The sequence below is a fragment of the Elaeis guineensis genome, chromosome 2, assembly GCF_000442705.2.
Source record: "Elaeis guineensis isolate ETL-2024a chromosome 2, EG11, whole genome shotgun sequence".
NCBI lineage: Eukaryota > Viridiplantae > Streptophyta > Magnoliopsida > Arecales > Arecaceae > Elaeis > Elaeis guineensis.
The window spans coordinates 115,142,103-115,164,014 of NC_025994.2; the positions used below are offsets into that span (position 1 = coordinate 115,142,103).

At 46.4% G+C, this 21,912-nt stretch overlaps 2 protein-coding genes across 6 annotated transcripts; both read left to right on the plus strand.

Annotated features, from left to right (window-relative positions):
* The first annotated feature begins 868 nt into the window (after positions 1 to 868).
* On the plus strand, positions 869 to 6,035 carry LOC105040202 (glucan endo-1,3-beta-glucosidase 13). Of its 5 annotated transcripts, none has more exons than XR_012139179.1 (6): positions 869 to 1,113; positions 1,723 to 2,997; positions 4,850 to 4,902; positions 5,113 to 5,293; positions 5,519 to 5,549; positions 5,639 to 5,780. XR_012139179.1 is itself a non-coding variant. In XM_073252860.1 (5 exons), exons 1-3 carry the CDS (start codon positions 972 to 974, stop codon positions 4,885 to 4,887), a joined length of 1,455 nt encoding a protein of 484 aa, XP_073108961.1. In that variant the 5' UTR covers positions 869 to 971; the 3' UTR covers positions 4,888 to 4,902; positions 5,519 to 5,549; positions 5,639 to 6,035. The 5 variants fall into 5 exon arrangements, 3 of the variants coding, with proteins under 3 accessions (XP_073108961.1, XP_073108962.1, XP_010914932.1); XR_012139180.1 differs by having other exon boundaries at positions 4,853 to 4,902; XM_073252860.1 differs by lacking the exon at positions 5,113 to 5,293 and having other exon boundaries at positions 5,639 to 6,035.
* An 874-nt stretch (positions 6,036 to 6,909) lies between these two features.
* Positions 6,910 to 16,521, plus strand: LOC105040211 (derlin-1). The gene is made up of 7 exons (XM_010916642.4): positions 6,910 to 7,076; positions 7,960 to 8,095; positions 14,529 to 14,602; positions 14,714 to 14,807; positions 14,964 to 15,092; positions 15,176 to 15,336; positions 16,134 to 16,521. The coding sequence occupies exons 1-7, from the start codon at positions 7,060 to 7,062 to the stop codon at positions 16,246 to 16,248; spliced, it is 726 nt and encodes a 241-aa protein (XP_010914944.1). The 5' UTR covers positions 6,910 to 7,059; the 3' UTR covers positions 16,249 to 16,521.
* Positions 16,522 to 21,912: the final 5,391 nt, after the last annotated feature.

The following is a 21,912-nucleotide window of genomic DNA, read 5'->3' on the forward strand; positions in this document are numbered from 1 at the left end:
AATTCAGATATCTATCATTGTCCATAGGCAACGTATATTTGCAACTCTAACATCAGCCAGCGAACATCGGCTTTGCGGATAAAAATTAGACCTGAAATCTCAAGTGCTTAGATTTGGAATTAGAAAAATACGAACCAAACCGACCCGATAGCACGTGTAGTGCGAAGGTAGCCTTCAGTACATCCCCGTGAAGCAATGATGCCGTCCTAAGACTAGCTGCTACAGGTATAGGTGCAAAACGCCAAACTTGCTCACAAAAATCTCTGCCTGCAGATATGCTCATCAAAAGCATGCATGTAGCTAGAAGAGTCGGTGCTTGTTACTGCCGTCCACCTAGTCACCATATCATAAGTTATTTCACATGGCCGTCAATCTCACGTCTCCAGTGGTGGCAGCGGGTGGGACCAGCTTGGCTTTTTGCCACCTTCTGATACCACCGAGCCGGTTTCCTAAATAGAAAACGCAATTCCAAATCCAAATGCAAAAGGACAACGCCTGCTTTATTTTCTTTGCCCGTGGAGGGGGCAAGGGTGTCGAAGGGATGCATGTCTGCCCTCATCGGATCTCAACCCTACCATTCCGGAATTCAAACCCTTTAATAAAACACAATTTTATAAAACCTACTTAAGTCCGGCGCCCGCTCTTAGCTGGTTCGGGTTGTATATTTCGGGCGAAAGAATGATCGGTCTTTTTTTCCCGACAGCAACCGTTAGATCATGCCTCGCACAGATCGTAGAGCAATCGGAATTCCGCCCTTCATCTGCCTGCGCAAATCTCATAGCTGCTATTGCGCGATCCAACGGTGCATAAAGGTGAATCATTCTTTCGTGCGAAAGATACAACCCGCCCACGCCAGCCAGATAAACCGTACGCATTTTCCACTGAACACCTGACGAGCGGCTTCTTCTCCGACTGCAAAGCCAATGGTTGGAAATTCTTCTCACGTATGAGAGAGATATTCGGGGAAGAGGATGGTAGAAGAGATTTTATTCGAGGAGGAAGAGCGGGAGCATTTTGGGAAGCTTTGGAGGAAATCTAAAGCTGGCCATCTTAGCTTCTTCATGGCGAGAGAACTCCTTGTGATCCCTCTGCTGTTCCTTTTGCTCTTCCCTGGTGAGTAGGCTTCACCCTCTCTTTTCTTCGTTCAATATATGTTTCTTCTTTATTTTCCACAATTTTGCAGTTTCAGAGAGTAAAGGGGCTCAGTGACTTGCAATTAAACGTTACCCATAAATTTCTGTCAGCTTTTTTCTGGTCATGATCAAAGTTTGAATTTTTAGTGCTATCATTTCTTGATTGGAGATTTCATTACCATTTTTCTGTATAAAGCATTGAGTGTACCACGAAGTCAGCACTCATCAAGCAATGCACTTCCTTTTTTCTCTTTTGGGTTTTGTAACAAGAGGATCAAAAGTTTGTCTTGTAACCGGTTTCTTTAGTCCAGATGCTTGTATCTAGAGGTTTTGAGGACTTATTAGCCATTTAGCCCCGATAGAGTGCTTAACAGTTTCGTTCTTGTATTACTTTTCTCGATCAGATAACTTACAAGCATTTCTCGTATAAGCATTTAATATGTCAAGAACTACCAGTGCTCATCAGGGATCGGTCATCAAGCAATGCATTCGAGCATTTCATTTCTTTTGTAGAAGATTCGATAGTTTCTTACTGTTATTTCATTTCATGAGTCTCGAGAGCATACATAACTCCCTACTCCTGTGACAGGGCTTTGCAGTGGGGGCAAAATCGGCGTCTGCTATGGCCGGAATGCCGATGACCTCCCGACACCTGACAAAGTTGCGCAACTGGTCAGGCTTCACTCGATCAAGTACGTTAGAATCTATGACTCCAACATCCAGGTTATCAAGGCCTTCGCCAACACCGGCGTGGAGCTCATGATTGGGGTCCCGAACTCGGACTTGCTTGCCTTCTCTCAGTACCAGTCCAATGTTGACACTTGGCTTAAGAACAGCATCCTTCCCTACTACCCGGCGACCATGATCCCTTACATTACGGTAGGAGCCGAGGTTACTGAAAGCCGTATCAATGTCTCTGCACTTGTCGTGCCGGCCATGACCAATGTTCAAACTGCTCTGAAGAAGGTCGGGTTACATAAAAAGATCAAAGTGTCGAGTACTCATTCGCTTGGAGTTTTGTCGAGATCCTTTCCACCATCTGCCGGGGCTTTCAACAGCAGCTATGCTTTCTTTTTGAGACCAATGCTGGAGTTTCTCGTGGAAAACGAATCCCCATTCATGGTGGATCTCTATCCTTATTATGCTTATAGAGACTCCCCGAGCAATGTCTCTTTGAGTTACGCACTGTTCTCATCTTCCTCTTCAGATGTCATTGATCCAAATACGGGTTTGGTTTACACTAACATGTTTGATGCTCAGCTGGATGCTGTCTTCTTCGCGCTTATGGCTCTAAATTTCAGGACTTTGGAGGTTATGGTTACTGAATCAGGGTGGCCTAACAAGGGCTCTGCCAAAGAAACTGCTGCAACTACGGATAATGCTCAGACTTACAACACCAATCTTATTCGCCATGTCATCAATGATACGGGGACTCCAGCAAAGCCTGGGGAGGAGATTGATGTCTATATATTTTCGTTGTTCAATGAGAATAGGAAGCCTGGGCTGGAATCAGAGAGGAATTGGGGGCTGTTCTACCCTGACCGAACTAGCATCTATAGTCTTGACTTGACTGGCAGAGGGAATGTGGATGTCATTACAGGGGGAAACATGACGAGTTCTAATGGGACATGGTGTGTTGCTTCAACCAATGCTTCAGAACTGGATTTGCAAAATGCCTTGGATTGGGCTTGTGGTCCTGGAAATGTTGATTGTTCAGCGATTCAGCCTAGCCAGCCTTGTTATCAACCGGATACCTTGGTTTCTCATGCGTCCTATGCTTTTAATAGCTATTATCAGCAGAATGGGGCTACTGATGTTGCTTGTAGCTTTGGAGGTACAGGGGTGAGGACCACAAAAGATCCAAGTAAGCATGCCTATCTTATAACATGCTGAGTGAAATATGAAATAATGGAAATATCTTTGTTCCAAGGTCTTTAATGCAACTTATGGAATTTTCTCGAATTCATACAATTATCCTTCTTGCATTTCATGTCATTTTGCATCTCACCTCTAGCATGGATGGATAAGTCTGATTTTGTTTTCCAACAAGTAGAATAATCCTCATTCTATAATGAATTAACGATAATATTAAATACCAAAATATTAGTTATTTCTATTATCAGAAATTTCCTAAACTTTCTAGTATTGGTGGATGTGCGACACGAAATTGTGCCATGATATGGAGTAATGCTCATGGTGTTAAACTTAGGAAACATAAATGCCATTTTTGATCTCCCATTATAGAATGTCTATTATGTGATCCAACAACCTATAACACAATGACAAAGTAATGTTGTGAGAACACCACCTAGATTGTACATGCATATGTTGTACAATATCTACTGATGAAATTAAACTTTTATGGATGATGTATCATGCAAAACCTGCTAGACTTTGATCTGCAAACAATAAGACTTGACTTTGCCATTCAATATTCATGAAAAATTCAGCAAAATTATGAGGGTATACCTTGGACATGTGCACTGCCCATGTTCATGATCTGCCAGTGTCTGCTATTGTTTGGTGCCCCCTGTTTACCACCGTGGCTGATCCTGCATCATTGATATTGCATACACTTTTACAGGTGTATCATCAGAACCATTCCAACTGTTTCCATTATCACGTGCCTATGCTTGCCACAACAAACCACATTATGCTTGATGTGATGACTTCCATATGGACACCTGATTTGGCATTTAATCCAGTTCCAAGCAGATACCTTAGTGCAATCAGGATTTTTCAATGGTTGAGCCTTTGTATGAAGTCCAATAACCAATAGTCTTGAGCCTTCGAAAACATTTACTTCTGAAACCTATTCAAAGTTCAAGGTGAATCTCAAATGATCCCTTGTGTTAGGCTGTTAGCACAATAACATGCCTTGCACAACCCGATCAGAAATTATCCATTCCCTAAGCCACCTTGTTCGATCTCTATGACCAGGAAAATGTGATAACTAGTGTCTATTTTGTAGCTTAATAAGTAGGGTATATGTGATCAGGGCACCATGGTAAGTAGAGACTAGAAAGGCAGAAAAAGTTGGTGGAAAGGAGAACTCTTACCTTTTTGCAGTATGGTTGCCCTTAAGTTGTCCACCCTTCCATTAGGATGCAGATTGGAGAGGTCATAATGGCATGCATAAAGGACATCCATCACTTGGCTAGGCAGGGAGTATCTCTAGAAGTCCGTTAATGGTGGAAGGGATTGGATCACTATACATCAGGACACAAGCCTGGCCTTGTTGGGAAAGTGGCTTTAGGGATTTAAGGGTCAAGGAGAAGATGACAAGATCGTTGAATGTCATGATCTTGCTAAAGATCAGGCTTATACAAAGAAAAGAAATTGAACTGTCGCCATGTAGTTTAGGTGAATTCCCATTTTATATCACATTCTGGCATGCAAGCTTCTCTGTTTGTTACAATTCAAAAATCAAATTGAAACTAATGGAAAATAAGTTTTTTGATAATTGCCTTATATTTAATTTCGAAAACCACAGAAAGCCTTGCAATGATATGGCTGGTAATTTTGCCATGAACCTTTTTTTTTTACATTAGTAAGATGGAATGAATTCTTTTGCATTTTTTTAAATATCTCTCAGATTGACTAACACATATATATTGATTAGTGTGATTAGTGCTGGCTTCCTCAACATTCCATATTATGCTCTTGACAACTTAATGACAAAATCAATCTGGATTCTAACATCCTCCATTTTGCAGCAGCTCACATACTCTGCCCCTGGTTGATGGTTGACTAAATCAAATTTAAAGTTGTACGTAGCTCTTACATGTTTCTATTGATCATTTGTTCCCCTCTATTCTACCGGTTCAAGTTATCCTAGGCTAACCTTTGTTGCTCGCATCGGGGTCGTATCTTTCGCATGAAAGAAGGATTCATCTTCCTTCATGCAAATCCACTGTTGGATCACCCACCACACTGATCTCAGAGCGCTCTGAACTTCATTATTCATCCACTTGCGCAGATCTCAAAGCAACAAGTGGATGATCCAATGGTGGAATTGTGCGAGGGAAGGTGGATCCTCCTTTTGCCTGGAAGATACCACTGACCCTTGTCAGTCAATTCATACCAATATTTAGGGCTGCTGCACCGAGCTCTCCCAGCCAAAAATGGAAAGAAAGAAAGAAAAAAAAAAGGACCAAGAGGTTTGATTAGTATTTAATTTTACTATTTATTTGATGCCTCTTGAGAAGGTTTCTAAGCCTGAAAGCTATCTATCTTCATGAGGCTTAATTTCTGAAATTTTCACCACTACTAGAACATATAATGCCATTACAGCACCATTTTTTGATTCTCAAAGAATGATCAATTGTTTTTCCTTTCCATCTTTTGTCACATGATCATTCCTCGATACATTTATTTGTCTGCAGGTTATGACAATTGCATTTATGCAACCTCAAGGTATGTATATACTAATCCCTTCCTGCCATTCAGTGGATCAAACCGTACAAACTCCTTTACTGAAATGGTCTTTACTTGCACGCTCACAGGAAGTTGAGCCGTGGAAATTCTACAACATCAGCTGTTGTTCCATCAAGAGCACAAGGTGGTATCCAGAAGAAGATTATGGAAGTCCTGCTGTTTATGTTGTTACTCTCGCTTGTTCCCGTTATAGGGATTGCCTGAAGTCCTGATCAGCTCGGGGGAGGATTTTTGCTTGAGATGAATGGATGTATAGATGGGGAAGGAGGCTGTCTTAAGAAGGAAAAATTATCTTATGTGTCTCATGGTGGTATATATCCATATGTATGTATATTCATTCTCTGTTAACGTGCTGGTTAGAATAGTTTCATTTTAGATATTTTTTGGGACCTTGTCTTTGTTGATCCTTCAAAAAGACTTTTGAATTCTGTGAATTGGTTATGGAATGAAAAAAAACTTGGAGTATCCATTGGCCAGGTAATAAACTGTTCCACTTTAGCTAGCCTTCTTTTAGAAGCTACACTTTTCTTGCAGGGCCATGCTTGTCCATGTAAATCCTACAGAATTTTTTTGCTATCAGTTTTTTTCTTTTTCATAATTATTATAATTTTTTGGATGAAGTTTTGATATGTAGAATGCCTGTGATCCTATCGATCTAGTTAGGATGTTCAAATTTCTAATGTGGCACCTAAGAAAGTATCTAGCCCGAACCTGATGAGAGAGTTTTAATTAGTTGACACAAAGTATTGTATATGCCATGTACAATTCTACTCTAGGCAATTTTGTTTTTCTAGCTTTTCTTCAACATAATTCCACACAAAGTTGGGATGTGAAATGCATATTATTTAATTTAATCATATTTTAGTCTATTGAGTCATAGAATCGCAGAAGTATACTTCTCTAAGATCCCTATCAATCTAATAGTAACCTAGTAACTAGGAAACATGTTTGATTTTTTTTCATTTTAAATTATTTATGCAGCCTAATGTAATCTAATTAATCTGATCAAACCCCGTCTTCTTTGATTATAACAAGGCCTAACTTGAATTTAAGAGGGGATTGGGTTGAACGAATCCGATGTTGTAGCTTGTCCGGACTGCAGCCCAAGTCCCTAGAGAGAGAGAGAGAGAGGATGTTTTAGGCTTTTAGCGCAAACTAGTTCCCTTGGAGAGAAATGTAAAGAATGACCGCAGGCTATCCCACACCGTTGGATTAGATCATCGAGCGGTCGTCAGTGACCCGCCACGTCACAAAACCGTCCAACGAGGCTCGATGGTGGCACGTGCGAATCAGCCAAGAATCGGGTGTTCCAGGAGTTCCAAGACCTTCTTATCTCACGCCTCTCCGGTCGAACATATGCTGTTCTTCCCTTCCTTCTCTCCAACTTTTCTTGGCTTTTCTCTCCGTCTCCGTCTCCGTCTCCGTCTCCGTGTCCCCATCGATCGATAAGGGCAATTCCGGATCTAACGTCTCTCTTCGACTTGGGGCGATGTCTACGCCCGCGGAGTAACTTCATTACTTATTCTAATTTTTCTTATATTTCTTCTTCGAAGATTTCTTGGTTTCTTTGTCGACATCTTTGGCTACCAATTTTTGTGGAAAAAATTGGTTTGTTGTTGATATCTTTGGCTAATTGAAAAGTATTTCTGGGGAGGCTGTTTTTTTTTTTTTTTTTTGGCGAACTTGTCTTCGAAGTCTTTGAGATGCTGTTAATATGGAGTTGTAGGTCACGGGGTTTGTTATTCTTAAAAATTAGTTGGATTTAGTTCTTGGCTGGGGTTTTGATGCTAATCTTTTGGATGAAATTTGATCCGTGTTGCCAAAGAAAAAGCAAAGGTTCGTTTGTGTTGGGAATTGGGAGGGTTCCTGTTGTTCTTTAGGGTTTGTTTTTGCGTATAATCACCATTGAGGGCTAGTGATATAATTATTTTATTTAATTCATGTCGATGAATGCAAAACCTCCCTTTCTGGTTCTAGAACAAATGTGGCTTGCTTTTAAAAGTAATTTTCAGAATCTGAGGAGTCTCCTAACTTGTGCTAATATTTGATCTTGAAGGATTTAAAATTTGTACCAATGTGTAGTGATGTTCTCTTTCTTTATATGTTGGGCGCGTTTCTTAAAACCTTTCATTATGGTTTAGTGCCTGCACCGAGTAACTCAAGCTGCATAAATTATCTGACTTGAAAAGAAGCATATTTCATGGCTTGTTTCAGGAACCAGTGGTGTACATTTTCAATAGATGTGTTTTTAATATTGAATATTATATGCCCGAAGAGAGTCTCTCTCTCTTGGAATTTAATTAGATTGATGCTTGAGATTTGCTATAGTTTGGTTTACTGTTTGGTTCGGTAACTTTGCTGTACTTTGTGATGGTTTTTTTAAATTCAGATTCTATAATTCTCTTCCACCAATCAGCAAGGCATATGGGACGCTGTGTTTGCTGACCACAGCGGCATATCAGTTAGGAATACTTTCTCCTGAAAGTATTGCACTATTCTATCCTTTTGTAGTTTCACGTTTTCAGGTACCGTCCTCAATCTTTCTTTTTACCCTAAGGAGGTTTTCTTCCCCCTTATACTATTGGATAGTCTGTTAAGGAATCTGTTCTACTTTAATGTTTTTGTTCTATAACAACTGGCATTGACGTAACATGTATGAACAAGTTTATCAAGTTTAAGTAACAGTCTTTTTCATGGTACTAATCTTTATTATTTTGCCTGCTGGGCAACCTGTTACTAGTTGGTAGTCTATTATTCATTTTAATCGTCATTTTAATTTTGCTCGTTTGTACATATCATTCCCTTTGGAGTGCTAAAAAGTCATCATTATACATATGGGAGACTTTGTGAAGACAATTTTCTGAAAATTATGTTGTTTTATTGCCTTTAGTCAAACAAGAGTTGTGTAATGAAAGAATATAAATCTATCTCGGCTGATATTGGATTTATGCATTTGTTTTCTCTTTTCAAATAACTAGGCATATCATGATCATCTGATGAAAGATATACACAAGGTCTACATTGTGCCAAGCAATCTTATTGAGATTCTTGCAACATTGGTCAGTAGCTGGGTTCCCTTAAATTCTTCGAGTAACATTGGCCATTATAATAACAGGGCCCAATTTACAAGGCAATTTGAAATGCAGTATTAGGATCATTTGCTGACCAATCCTCATTTAGCATGCTGAAACCTGCTTCATTGACCAATTATTCCAAGGCCGAAGGAAAAAGTATAGTGTGCAACATAGAAATGGCAATTGTCCTTGTCGGGTTTGACATCATGGTGAATGCAGTGGTACATGTCACTTGTTGTTATGGCTGTGGTCAGTCATCAAAGTATCTTATATATGTCAACCAACGAAATCTCCTTGCATCATTGTCTTTCTCAACATGCAACAAGAGCATCCATTGCCTTCTTGCAACTCATGTTACAAGAGAGTGCCCTTATTCTTTACAGTTTTTTCCCATATTCTTGGATGAATGATCACATTGTTGCCCGAGTCTATGACCAATAAAATCATGGACCTTCACAAAATTGGTAAAGATGCACTTATTTTTTTTCTATGTATGCATGTATTAAAGGTAAAATTAATATTCTTAGGGCGGTGTGCACTAGTGCAACTATCTCACTAATGAGCTAGGTGACCTTCTATGTTGAGTCCCTTATCATCACTTTTCAATTAGCATATGAAGTTTTTTGATGTGCCTCTAGAAATATGCTTAGTTGTGTTGAAGCTTTTCCACCTTTAGTTTAAGCCTCTGAATTGGTGAAAAATAATCCCATACTTGTAGGTTGCCTTCATACAGCTTAACTTCAGTTGGATCAACCTTAAGCCAATGTGCACAATGCTGCATTACTCATCCAATGCAACAAGCATTCCACTTACTGAATGCCCCTTTATGTCTGTATAATTAATAATATAGAGCTGATTCTATCCTTACCAAAAAGTGTCTCAGTACATGAGGCTTCCACCATAGAGGGGTTTGGAGAGTTAGATTATGCAGCCTTACCCCTGCACATAGAGAGGCCCCCTTTTATTTTGTGAGTTTTAAACTCATCACTTCCAGGTTATCATGGAGCAACATTATTGTTGCACCAAGGCTCATCCTCTTGATTCCATCATTGCTAAATATATGATGTGCCAACTTCTCTTTCTCTAGCCTTTAAATTATTGTGCCTGTGGTAAGGATGACTCAAGGGAGTGAAATATGAGATCTTGTCTATAGAATCTTCTTTGGCTTGTATTTGGTATGATGCATATATAAGTTGTCCAGGAGGTGAAGGGACCTTGCAGTCATCAGGGTAGGAAAGGATAGGAAGAAGATAAAACAGAAGGAATCAAGAATGGGGGAGTGGAGGAGAATATTGGTGATATAAGGATTTTGAAGACACTAGGTTGGAATATAGGGGGGCACTAGTTGGTTGTGGATGTAGAAGAGGCTAAAGGATGATTGGAGCTAGGTAGGGAGAAGGCGGACAATACAGAATCTTCCCAAGAATTAATGGAGTCATGTACAATGGAGGACTTCATGGAGTGTTGGGTGGATGTCTGGCCAGGACACCACCTCCCAAGATCCTTTCAGTACCACGCGATGCAGCAGGAAGAAAGAAGAAACAAAACAAAAGGAAAAACAATCAAAATACGTGGATCAGCCACAAAAGGGCTCACCTCCACGGGGCATGCAAACTTCACTATGAAAAAGAAATTTTACAAGAAGAGACCTCACCCTCAATCCTTGTACACCCAATTCTCTCTCACCTGAAGTTCTCCTCATAAAAGCTCTCTCTCTCTTGAAGACCCCCCTGAACCCCTGAAGAGCCTGGCGATCGCTGTCCAGGAGCCTCCTGCTCCTTCTCTCACAGCACGCCCGCCTCTCTCTCTTCAATCGGACTCGTGCGGACTTCGTACGGCGCAAAAACTGAATTCACACCCTCTCTGTTTCATCACAGGGTTTTATAGACCTTAATCACGACTTAGATCGTGATTAGGACTCCTTAATCAACCCAAATCACGTCCTAGACCGCCCGATCAAAATCGGGAGCCTCCTGGGCCGTCGGATCGCGCTTCGGTCCATGGAATAGTGCCGTGGACCGCGAGAAACGCGTGGGAAACGCCCACGCGGTCCACAGGCCGCGTCGTGGACCGCCCAGTCTATGGTGGACCGAGGCAAGGGGGCCAGCAGGTCGCTGGCCTGGGCCGGCCCGCGCGCGGGCCTGCGCGCGCCTGGGCCGCGCGCCCGGCTGGGCCGCACGCCCGCTTGGGCCGCGGGCCCCCCGCCCGAGCGGGCCTGGGTCGCGCGTCCCGCACGCCGCCGCCTGCGGCCGCGCCGCTGCCGCCCGCTGGCGGTCTGCCGCCGCCTCGATTCTCGTGCCGACTTCAAAAGCTCGTATCTCCTCCATCCGAGCTCCGATTCAGATGATCTTGGTCTCGTTGGACTCCGTTTTTCGCCGCGAACCTCGCTGTGGGCTCAATGTGGGCTGAATCTCGAGGTGTCAAATCCTAACAATCTCCATCTCGACTCGATATTCGGCCTCCTCCAAACTCCGAGAGCTTCTGGATCTCCTCGCCCCCATGCCCTGGGACAATCACCTGCTGATCATGGATGGACAAACATGGGAGTCGAGCTAGGCTGCTCGATCCCATCTCCGTCGTATGCTATGCTCCTCCTGACCTGAGACCTGCTCGGGGCATCATCCTGCGGCAATAGGAATCTCATCTTGCGACGTCGCCTCTCGTCCTCCCGAATCTCCTGTCTCGTGCCCGATCCACCTCCTGGATCTCCACCTCGCTCTGGGCTCCACCTGGCTCCCGATGCTCCACCTCGCACTGGGCTCCCTACCAGGTAATAATGTCCTCTGCTCCCCTTCTTCCCCTCCAGCACAATCCTATTGCCGCGTAGCATCTTCAGGATTCCTCCACCAGCTACCATCCTGTAGCCTCTCGAATCCAGTCTGCTAAGTGAGATAAGATTCCGTCTGAAATCGGGTATGTATCGGACCTCCCCCAATCTCCTCACTGCACCGTCATGTGTCCTCCAGCTGACCGTCTCAATGCCTCTGATCGCACAGCTCGATCCATCCGGCAGATATACAGTGCCCTCACTGTTCTTCAGGGAGTCAAACTGCTCCTCTCTGCAACACACATGATAGGGGCATGCAGAATCTAATATCCACTGCTGGGAAGAAGTAGATACCTCGTCAGATATCTCAAAGACATCTCCATCTAAATCACTGCCGGCCGTCGCTACAGCAGCCACCGTCCGATTTTTCAGTTGAGGGCAATCTCTGGCTAGATGCCCCAACTCCTCACACCGGTAACACCTGGTTTTGCTCAAGTCCCTCCTGGACTTAGACCGCCCTCGTTGCGATCTCCTGTCGCTCCGTCTACCGCCTCCTGCACCTCCAGAAGCCACCAAAGCTGAGCTATCGCCACCTGAGCTCGAAGCTGGGTTCTCCCTCCTGAGAACCTCATTCTGGAGTATCGCCGCGGTGACCTCGTCCATCTTGATAGTGCTCTTCCCCACTAGAAGAGCAGTCACCAAGGACTCATACGAAGAGGGAAGCGACGCCAGCAAAACCAGCGCCGTGGTCTTCTCCTCAACGTTTTCGCCAACGCTGAGAAGGTCGGTGAGGATCTTCTGGAAGTGGCTCAAATGCTCCTGCACGCTCTGTCCCTTAGTCATCCGCAGTTGGTAAAACTGCCTCCAGAGGAAAAGAGTGTTGGTGAGAGACTTCGCCATGTACAACTCCTCGAGCTTCGACCACAGCACCGTCGGGGAAGTCTCGCTCAGCACATGGATCACCACCTCATCCGCCAGGTACATGCGGATGGTACTCACCGCCTGCATCTGTAGCCGTTTCCAATCCCGCACCTCCATGGTGGTCGGCTTCTCATCGCACAAGAGAGCATCGATCAACCCCTGTTGGATGAGCACGTCCTTCACCCTTGCCTGCCACAAGGAGAAATTGCTCTTACCATCAAACTTGTTGATCTCCATCTTGATTGTTCCTGTCTTCTCCATCTTCAGTCTTGCTCACCACCACTGCAATCTGCGTCCTTGTACCGCCTTGCTCTGATACCACTTGTTGGGTGGATGTCTGGCCAGGACACCACCTCCCAAGATCCTTTCAGTACCACGCGATGCAGCAGGAAGAAAGAAGAAACAAAACAAAAGGAAAAACAATCAAAATACGTGGATCAGCCACAAAAGGGCTCACCTCCACGGGGCATGCAAACTTCATTATGAAAAAGAAATTTTACAAGAGGAGACCTCACCCTCAACCCTTGTACACCCAATTCTCTCTCACCTGAAGTTCCCCTCACAAAAGCTCTCTCTCTCTTGAAGACCCCCCTGAACCTCTGAAGAGCCTGGCGACCGCTGCCCAGGAGCCTCCTGCTCCTCTCACAGCACGCCCGCCTCTCTCTCTTCAATCGGACTCGTACGGACTTCGTACGGTGCAAAAACCGAATCCACACCCTCTCTGTTTCATCACAGGGTTTTATAGACCTTAATCACGACTTAGATCGTGATTAGGACTCCTTAATCAACCCAAATCACGTCCCAGACCGTCCGATCAAAATCGAGAGCCTCCTGGGCCGTCGGATCGCGCTCCGGTTCACGGAATAGTGCCGTGGACCGCGAGAAACGCGTGGGAAACGCCCACGCGGTCCACAGGCCGCGCCGTGGACCGCCCGGTCCGCGGTGGACCGAGGCAAGGGGGCCAGCAGGCCGCTGGCCTGGGCCGGCCCGCGCGCGCAGGCCTGGGCCGCGCGCCTGGCTGGGCCGCGGGCCCCTCGCTCGCGCGGGCCTGGGTCGCGCGTCTCGCTCGCCGCTGCCGCCCGCCGCCCGCCGCCGGTCGCCGGCGTTCCGCCGCCGCCTCGATTCTCGTGCCGACTTCAAAAGCTCGTATTTCCTCCATCCGAGCTCCGATTCAGGTGATCTTGGTCTCGTTGGACTCCGTTTTTCGCCGCGAACCTCGCTGTGGGCTCAATGTGGGCTGAATCTCGAGGCGTCAAATCCTAACATGGAGTTTGGGCAAAAGGTGAAGAAAGAAGTGTAAATGGACATGCAATCCTAAGCCTTGGACTTGACCTATTGCCAGGAGTACCACGGAGTATATGTATATCAAGATTGGTGGCCTCTCTCATGTACTTGCTGGTTGCAACCTTTTTTATTTTTGAAGTAATTGCAGTCCCCTGATATATTGATGTCCCTTCATAATCCCGATTGTGCCTACAAATTTAGATGCGAACTCCCATTTCATATTATCTTTGAGATCAAAAGTTTTTTTCCCAAATACTCATAGGCTGTTTGATGATTTTTTAAGTTGATCTAGAATATCCCCTGCTATGAAACTTTCATGTTGGCTTGTCACATCCTCCAGAAGGTCATCTTTATTTAATCTTTTAGAATTTTTTAGGATATGTTGACACCAGCAAATTGATGGTTGGTCTTTGTATCTTTCTTGGCTCCCATCTCTTGGTATGTTAAACACCAGATATATATTAAATGTTGAACTCTAATAACATAACTGTAGGGCTGTCAGTGGGGTGGACTGCCGTGTTCAGCCTGAGTGACCCAACTTGAAAAAGTAAGGCTCAGGCTCTGTTGCCCGAGCCACAGAGAGGGGGGTTGTTGTTTTTTGGCGCCGGGGGGGGGAGAGAGAGAGAGAGAGAGAGAATTCTGAGCAGGTCTGGGCATGTAAACTTGGCAACTTGCTGAACATGAACTTGGCCTGGTCCAGGACCAACCCAACCTGAAAACTTATCCAATTCTCTGCAGCCAGCTTTGGCCTGGGCCTGTCTTGGGCTTGAGACAGAGTTCTCTGACTCAATCTCATTCTATCCCACATTTCCACATTCCCTTATGGGGATGCATAATATTTCACACTAGAGAATCAAGATCTCTGTGAGAATACTTCAAATAATTCTGAACTAAATTTGACTTTATTTGCAGGTGTGGAGGTTGCTCACAAACTTTTTCTTCCTTGGTAAATTTTCAATCAACTTTGGAATTCGTCTTCTCATGATGTAAGCTTCTGGGTATACTTCCAGTTTTATTATGTGATTTTAGCAGATGTGGGAGTTTTAACAAAACTATTGTTCATGTGACTTTTGATCATAAATGTATTTGGCTTGTAGAGCAAGATATGGAGTACAGTTGGAGAGAGGTCCTTTCGATAAGCGTACTGCAGACTTTTTATGGATGATGATGTTTGGAGCATTCTCATTGTTGGTAAGTGAGATCTTCCTTTTGAATAGCCTCTTTCTCTACCATCATCTCTTGTAATTAATTCATTTTATTTGTAATATTGGGTGCTTGCAATCATAGAAATATACCTCAACAAGCGAGCTAACCTTTTCTTGTTATCTTGATACTTAAAAATTGTAGGCTTTGTCTGCCATCCCTCCTTTGTGGTCCCCTTTCTTAGGGATTTCACTGGTCTTTATGCTTCTCTATGTTTGGAGTAGAGAGTTTCCAGATGCCCAGATCAACATATATGGCCTCGTTACGCTAAAGGTATGCTAACTTCAGTAATTCTTGCTTCCCCTAAAATTTTTCAGGAGTCCTCATATTTGTATGTCCTTTACTTTCTTCTGTAGGCATTTTATCTACCATGGGTGATGCTTTCTCTGGATGTTATCTTTGGTTCACCACTTATGCCTGACTTACTGGGAATTGTCGCTGGGCATCTGTACTACTTCCTAACGGTGTTGCATCCTCTTGCTGGTGGAAAAAATATTCTGAAGACTCCTAATTGGGTGTATCCTTTTTCATGTCATTATGATGCACTTTTTACCTCTATTTCTGTGTTTTATCAGTGTGGGGTTTTCACCTGCCTCTTGTCAATCTACCGGTTATTTGTATTTATGTGCTGTTGCTTGGATGTGCTTAGGTCCCCATGCATTTGTCTGAAACTTCTATCGGCAGTCAAATGCATTATTCTTAACAATTGGGCCTGTTTGGATGTTCAATCACCCAACCCATAAGATATCTCCCCATGCTGGTTAGAGGTTTTGCTAGGGAAAGGAAGAGAGGTGAAAGGAATTAGAAATGAACTGATGATTCTTGGTACCCAAAAATTTTCTGAATGCAGGGTCTATGGAGTCTCGTGATCCCTACAGTTCTTGAGCCCTGTGCCTTTCCTTTCACGCGTTCCCACTCAGCTTGGGGGATATCACATAAATAACCTGGTTGGCCATCCAAAGAGGCTGTTGTAAGTTCAACATTTACGAGCTTTCAGAACCTAATCTTCATCCAAGCAATGGTCCCTCAATTTACCAAGTCAGTTTGATGCTGTGATAGCTGCCTATAAGGTGTTATAAAACTGCTTGGTCTTGTTTTTTGAAAACGAGTTTTCTACCAAAAAAAGGGAGTTTTCCTTGTATGGTACAATATTTCTATGCATAATTTTGGTTGAAATAATTTTAAGTTGATTTCAAAGTGGACTAGACCATTTAATTCAGGAATATATGGTTGTGTACTCCATTGCAATCACCTTATCTAGTGAAGCAAAGAAGGCATTTCTTTCGTGAGGACCTTGACTGTTTTGTTTTACAGACACAGAGTAGTTGCTCGGTGGGCAATACGATCTCCAGCCTTTTCCTCCGCGAGGCCTAATGATACGACTGCTGGCGTGGCCTTCCGGGGGCGAAGCTATAGGTTAAATAGATGACCGGGTCATCCTAGGTGTGCACGAGTTATGTTATGCTTGATGTAGCCTGTTCTGGAACGTCCTTTTAGGTTCAAGTTGTAAGTGAAAGGAAAAAAAATTCTGCAGTTCAGTGAGCAATTGAAAATTTTCTTGCAGCTCAAGCAAATTAGGAAGCGAGGAAAAAGTGTTGTTTTTACAGAAATGTTATGGATCGAGATATTTTTATGATCCCTGACCATAGCTGAGTCAAATTAATTCGATCTCCTGGCATCTGCATCTTTATCTTACAGGAAAGTATCTGGCCAAATAAGTATGATTGTTCTCTATTCCAAATTAAATATTTTTTGATGTTGGGAAGAATTTTTTTTACTTGTGTATCCTGTCAAAAATTTACAAGCATGTTTTGCTTGAAAGCCCAACTTGGCCATAGATTCCAGCCAATATCTGTCAAATTTTCAGGTAAAAATGCGAAATAATTCGATTGAGTCCACAAAGGGAGAGGAAATGTTTGAGAATGATTTTTTTATTTTTAGTGTTGTTTTTGGGTAGGAGGAACTGGGAGAAATGGCAGAAGCGGTCCCTGATGTGGAACCATAAAACGTTAAGAAATATAAAGTTTCTGAATTACTTAATATCACTCCGGCTTTCCATTTTTACTGCAGCAGTACCTGACGCACCGTGGTGTTGATTGCTGCCTTCGGCCCATTCTTCCTGCCACCCTTCGCAAAAACAAAAAGAGGGAGAATATATATATATATATATATATATATATATATATATATATATATATATATATATATATATATATAGGTCATGCAAGAGAAATTCTTTGTGCACCGTTTGCAGTGAAAAAAATTTGATGTAGAGTATATCATTTCGTCTTATTGGATCATATAGTTATTGTTGGGTATAAAATATCCTCAGTCGAAGTTCTCAACGGGGTTGATCCTTGCAGGTCTCCTTCGATTTTCGATTGCAGGAAGACTCCGTCCGGACTCCTACGGGAGTCGGGCTCCATCACCAACTCCAGTCGCTGGTAAGCTCCGCCCGGACTCTTACGGGAGCCGGGCTTCATCACCAACTCCAGCTGTTGGTAAGCTACGCCCGGACTCCTACAGGAGCCGGGCTCCGTCCCCGACTTCAACTGCGGGAAGGCTCCGCCCGGACTCCTACGGGAGCCGGACTTCGTCCCCGACTTCAACTGCAGGAAGACTCCGTCCGGACTCCTACGGGAGCCGGGCTCCGTCACCAACTCCAACTACTGGTAAGCTCCGCCCGGAATCCTACGGGAGCCGGACTTCGCCCCCGACTTTAATTGCAGGAAGACTCCGCCCGGATTCCTACGGGAGCCGGGCTCTGTCCTCAACTCCAACGGCTGCAGGCAGATTTCGCCCGGACTCCTACGGGAGCCGGACTCCGCCCGCGACTCCGACTGCAAGTAGGCTCCGCCCGGACTCCTACATGAGCCGGGCCTCGTCCTCGATTTCGACTGCCAGTGAGCTGCATCCGGACTCCTAAGGGAGCCGGACTCCAACAGCAAGGAAACTCCGCCCAGATCCCTACGGGAGTCGGACTCCACCCCCGGCTGTGACTGAAGGAAGACTCCATCCGAACTCCTGCGAAAGCCGGATTCCGAGCTCCTCTCGGACAGATGGCTAACTACCTCTCTCCGCCAGACACTCCAGCCGGACTTCAGCCGGCAGACCTTCACCCCCTGGCGCGCCGCAGTAACAGCCGCGATTCTGCTCCATTCCATGCGGCAGATTCCACGCGGCTCCATCACTCCACAACCCTGCTCCACCTTCTGCGACGGATTCCACGCGGCTCCATCACTCCCTGGCAGGCCGTAATAATGGCCACGGTCCTGCTCCACTTCCTGCGACGGATACCACGCGATTCTTCTATCCTCTGGCAAGTCGCGACAACGAACGCCGCTCCGCTTCTCGTGGCAGACTCCACGTGGCACGCCCCGATAATAGCCACGGATCCACCCCACTACTCTTCGCAACAAACTTTTCCTGACTATGGGCGGCCCACTGCCAGACGGTTACAGGCATCGCCATCAGTTTGTCACCCCCTCCGCCTATAAAAGGGGGAACCCCAGATACGTTATTCTATAAGCTCTTGTTTTTAACTAAAAACTCTGCTAAAATTTTCATTCGAGCACTCCATTCTTGTTGAGGCAGAGAACTGACTTGAGCGTCGGAGGGTCTTGCCGGAGCAACCCCACCTCCGGTTTAGACTTCTTTTGCAGGTCCCGGCGGCGATCGCGACTCCAGCTTCTCCGGCGTAAGCGGATTTTTGCACCAAAAGGATTGGCGCTAGAGGAAGGGGCTGTGTCTTCGCAGTACCCTTATACTTAAAGAAGCGCTCAACGGAACCGTCTCCGGGCATCTTTTTCGGCGTCCTCTCCTCCCTCCTCTACTTGGTCTTTGCCCGATGCCTCCCCGCAAGGCGTCCACACGACGATTCACGGCCTCCGCGGCCAGATCTCAGGCTCCGACCTCACCTCCAGTTTCCCAGCCTCCTCCTCCTCCGGCGACGGCGGTCGGTGCGGAGCAATTTGATCTGCTGGCGCAGCAGGTCAGAGGCCTCACTGAGGCCATGCAGCAGCAGCAGCAGCCGCAAGCATCAGTGCGCCTGGAAAGGGTATCACTAGAACACCAGAATCCGGTGGTGGGGCGGGCCACTTGGGCCAGCCATCTCGTCTTTCCTGGGAAAATGAACCCGAGGGTGGAGAGCCCTCAATCGGATCACGACTCCACCCTTGGAAGATCCCTGCCTCCATTCTGCCAGAGGACCCTCGAGACCCGAAGTCGAGAGGATTTCCTGGACCGGAGACTCCAAGAGATGAACCGACGGATCGAAGAACTCCACCACGCTCCCCCCGCTTATGGTGAGGATATTTGCACTGACCCTCCCTTTTCTCAAATGATCATGCAGGAACCGATCCCGCCAAACTTCAAGCTCCCCCAGTTCGAAAGCTACGACGGGACTTCGGATCCGGTTGATCATCTGGAAGCCTTCCGGACGATGATGCTGCTTCATGGCGCTCCCGACGCCATTCTATGCCAAGCCTTCTCATCCACCTTGAAGGGAGCGGTGAGAAACTGGTACTCGGCTCTGAAGTCGGGTACCATCTTTTTCTTCGATCAAATGAGCCACTAATTCGTGGTCCATTTTGTCAGCAGCCGGCGCACCCGGAAGGGCTCGGAGTCCCTCATGAATGTCAGGCAGAGGGAGGGGGAGTCCATTCGGGCCTACATCAACCGCTTCAATGTCGCAGCGCTGGAGGTCCGAAATTTGGACCAATCTGTAGCATTGGCCGCTCTGAAGGGCGGTCTTCAGAAGAATGACCTCTTGTTCTCCTTGGAGAAGAAGTACCCCAGGGACTTTGCTGATTTGTTGGCTCGGGCTGAAGGGTACGCCCGAATGGAAGAAGCCTTCAAAATGAAGGATGAGGAGACCGCGAAAGAGCGACAGGCGGGAGACTCGAGTAAGCCCGCAGTCGAAAAAAGGTCGAGAGAAGCTCGGCCGCGTTCTCGATCCCCTCCTAGGCACAAGTGTGCCCATACTCCGTCCCGGGTACATAGGCAGAGAAGTTCGGATCGTGGGGTTCGGCGGGGTTCTCCACCGGGAAGATTCCGCAACTACGCCCCCCTCAATGCCTCGAAGACCCAAGTACCGATGGAGGTCAGGGAGCAGCTCCCTAAGCCAGAGAGGATGCGCACACACCCAGGGAAGCGCAACCCCAACAAGTTCTGTCTCTACCACCGCGACCACGGCCACGACACGGAGGAATGCATCTAGCTCCGAGACGAGATCGAGGAGCTCATCCGACGAAGTCGACTCGACAGGTTCATCCGACGCCGGCCTGAGGGTAGAGAAGATCGACCAAGGGCCCTACCGCAACCTGAACCGCCAAGGAGGGAGGAGCAGTCCGGAGATCGGCCTCCAATTGGGACCATCGACGCCATCACCGGAAGTTCTCAAGGAGGAGCAGAGCTTCCACGACCATGGAGCTCGGAAAACCTACGGATGTACTACCAATAATTTCATTTTAATTAAAAGTTGTATATCTGCATGTCTTTGGCACTATCCTACATCTACAGGACAATCCAAACAAATTGTATCAGAAGCGGGAAGGGAACCTCGTCTCGACAAAATCGAAGGCCCGGTTCCCTTTAGACCGGATGGAGGGAGAGGCCCTGTAAAGCCCATATACGCCCCCACAGCCCTGTTAGGGACAGGAGGAGAACCTCGCCCTAACTTGAGTAAAGTCGAAGGCCCAGTTTCCTTTAGATCGGATGGGGGGAGAGGCCCTGCAACGCCCATATGCGCCCCCACAGCCCTGTTAGGGACAGGAGGAGAACCTCGCCCTAACTTGAGCAAAGTCGAAGGCCCAGTTCCCTTAGACCGGATGAGGGGAGAGGCCCTGCAACGCCCATATGCGCCCCCACAGTCCTATTAGGGACAGGAGGAGAACCTCGCCCTAACTTGAGCAAAGTCGAAGGCCCGGTTCCCTTTAGACCGGATGGGGGGAGAGATCCTGCAACGCCCATATGCGCCCCCACAGCCCTGTTAGGGACAGGAGGAGAACCTCGCTCTAACTTGAGCAAAGTCGAAGGCCCGGTTTCCTTTAGACCGGATGGGGGGAGAGGCCCTGCAACGCCCATACGCGCCCCCACAGCCCTGTTAGGGACAGAAGGAGAACCTCGCCCTAACTTGAGCAAAGTCGAAGGTCCGGTTCCCTTTAGACCGGATGGAGGGAGAGGCCCTGCAATGCCCATACGCGCCCCCACAGCCCTGTTAGGGACAGAAGGAGAACCTCGTCCTAACTCGAGCAAAGTCGAAGGCCCGGCTCTCTTTAGGCCGGAAGGTGGGAAGGGCCCAGCAACGCCCATATGTACGCCCACGGCCGCGCTAGAGACAAGAGGAGGACCTCGTTCTAACCAGAGCTGAAACCTGTTACGACAGGAATGGGGGAAGAACCTCGTCCCGGCATCAATTAAAAGTCTGGTCGTTCAAAGACCAGAAGAGAAAAAGGGGGGGACTTTCCCCAACGGCCCCCTCGCAATAAAATTCCGTCCGGACTCCTACGGGAGCCGGACTTCGTCCCTGACCTTGACTGCAGGTAGACTCCGCCCGAACTCCTACGGGGGCCGGACTCCGCCTCCTGCCCCAACTGCAGGAAGACTCCGCCCGGACTCCCACGGGAGCCAAAACTTCGCCCCGACTTCGCTTACGGGAGCCGAACTTTCGTAGCCTCGCCAAGAGTGGAGGAAAAATTCCAAGCAAAAAAGAAAAAGAAAGGCGATGGGTCACGTCAGCGACGAATGGAAAACAAACAGTGTCCAAGATGCAGAGAACTCTATCTCGGCAAGGACTGGGGCTCTCATCAAGAACCCCAGCTTTCAAGGAAGCTTTCAACACAAGCCTAAGGTAAGACAACTTCCTCAGGGTGACAGAAGCTCAGACCTCCGAGCTCGAGCCCTGATGGGGGCACCAAACCCGAATGGCCCCTGACGACTCTGCGGCCACGGACGAAAAAGATGGGTCGATACGATAGCAACCGGGTACCTCTGAACGACACAAAGGCCGAAAAGAAGCTCGGCAAACAACAATTCAACACATGAGTAAAAAAGGTAATGAAAAATTACCTTCTCGTATGCATTATAGAGCCAT

Excerpts from the sequence above, each read along its gene's own strand:
- LOC105040202 (XM_010916630.4), top strand. The coding sequence starts at position 972 with ATGGTAGAAGAGATTTTATTCGAGGAGGAAGAGCGGGAGCATTTTGGG. Across the intron at positions 2,998-5,518 it reads GAGGACCACAAAAGATCCAA|GTTATGACAATTGCATTTAT; the intron begins GTAAGCATGCCT and ends ATTTGTCTGCAG. Across the intron at positions 5,550-5,638 it reads TGCATTTATGCAACCTCAAG|GAAGTTGAGCCGTGGAAATT; the intron begins GTATGTATATAC and ends GCACGCTCACAG.
- LOC105040211 (XM_010916642.4), top strand. Across the intron at positions 8,096-14,528 it reads TTGTAGTTTCACGTTTTCAG|GTGTGGAGGTTGCTCACAAA; the intron begins GTACCGTCCTCA and ends CTTTATTTGCAG. Across the intron at positions 15,337-16,133 it reads CTGAAGACTCCTAATTGGGT|ACACAGAGTAGTTGCTCGGT; the intron begins GTATCCTTTTTC and ends TTTGTTTTACAG.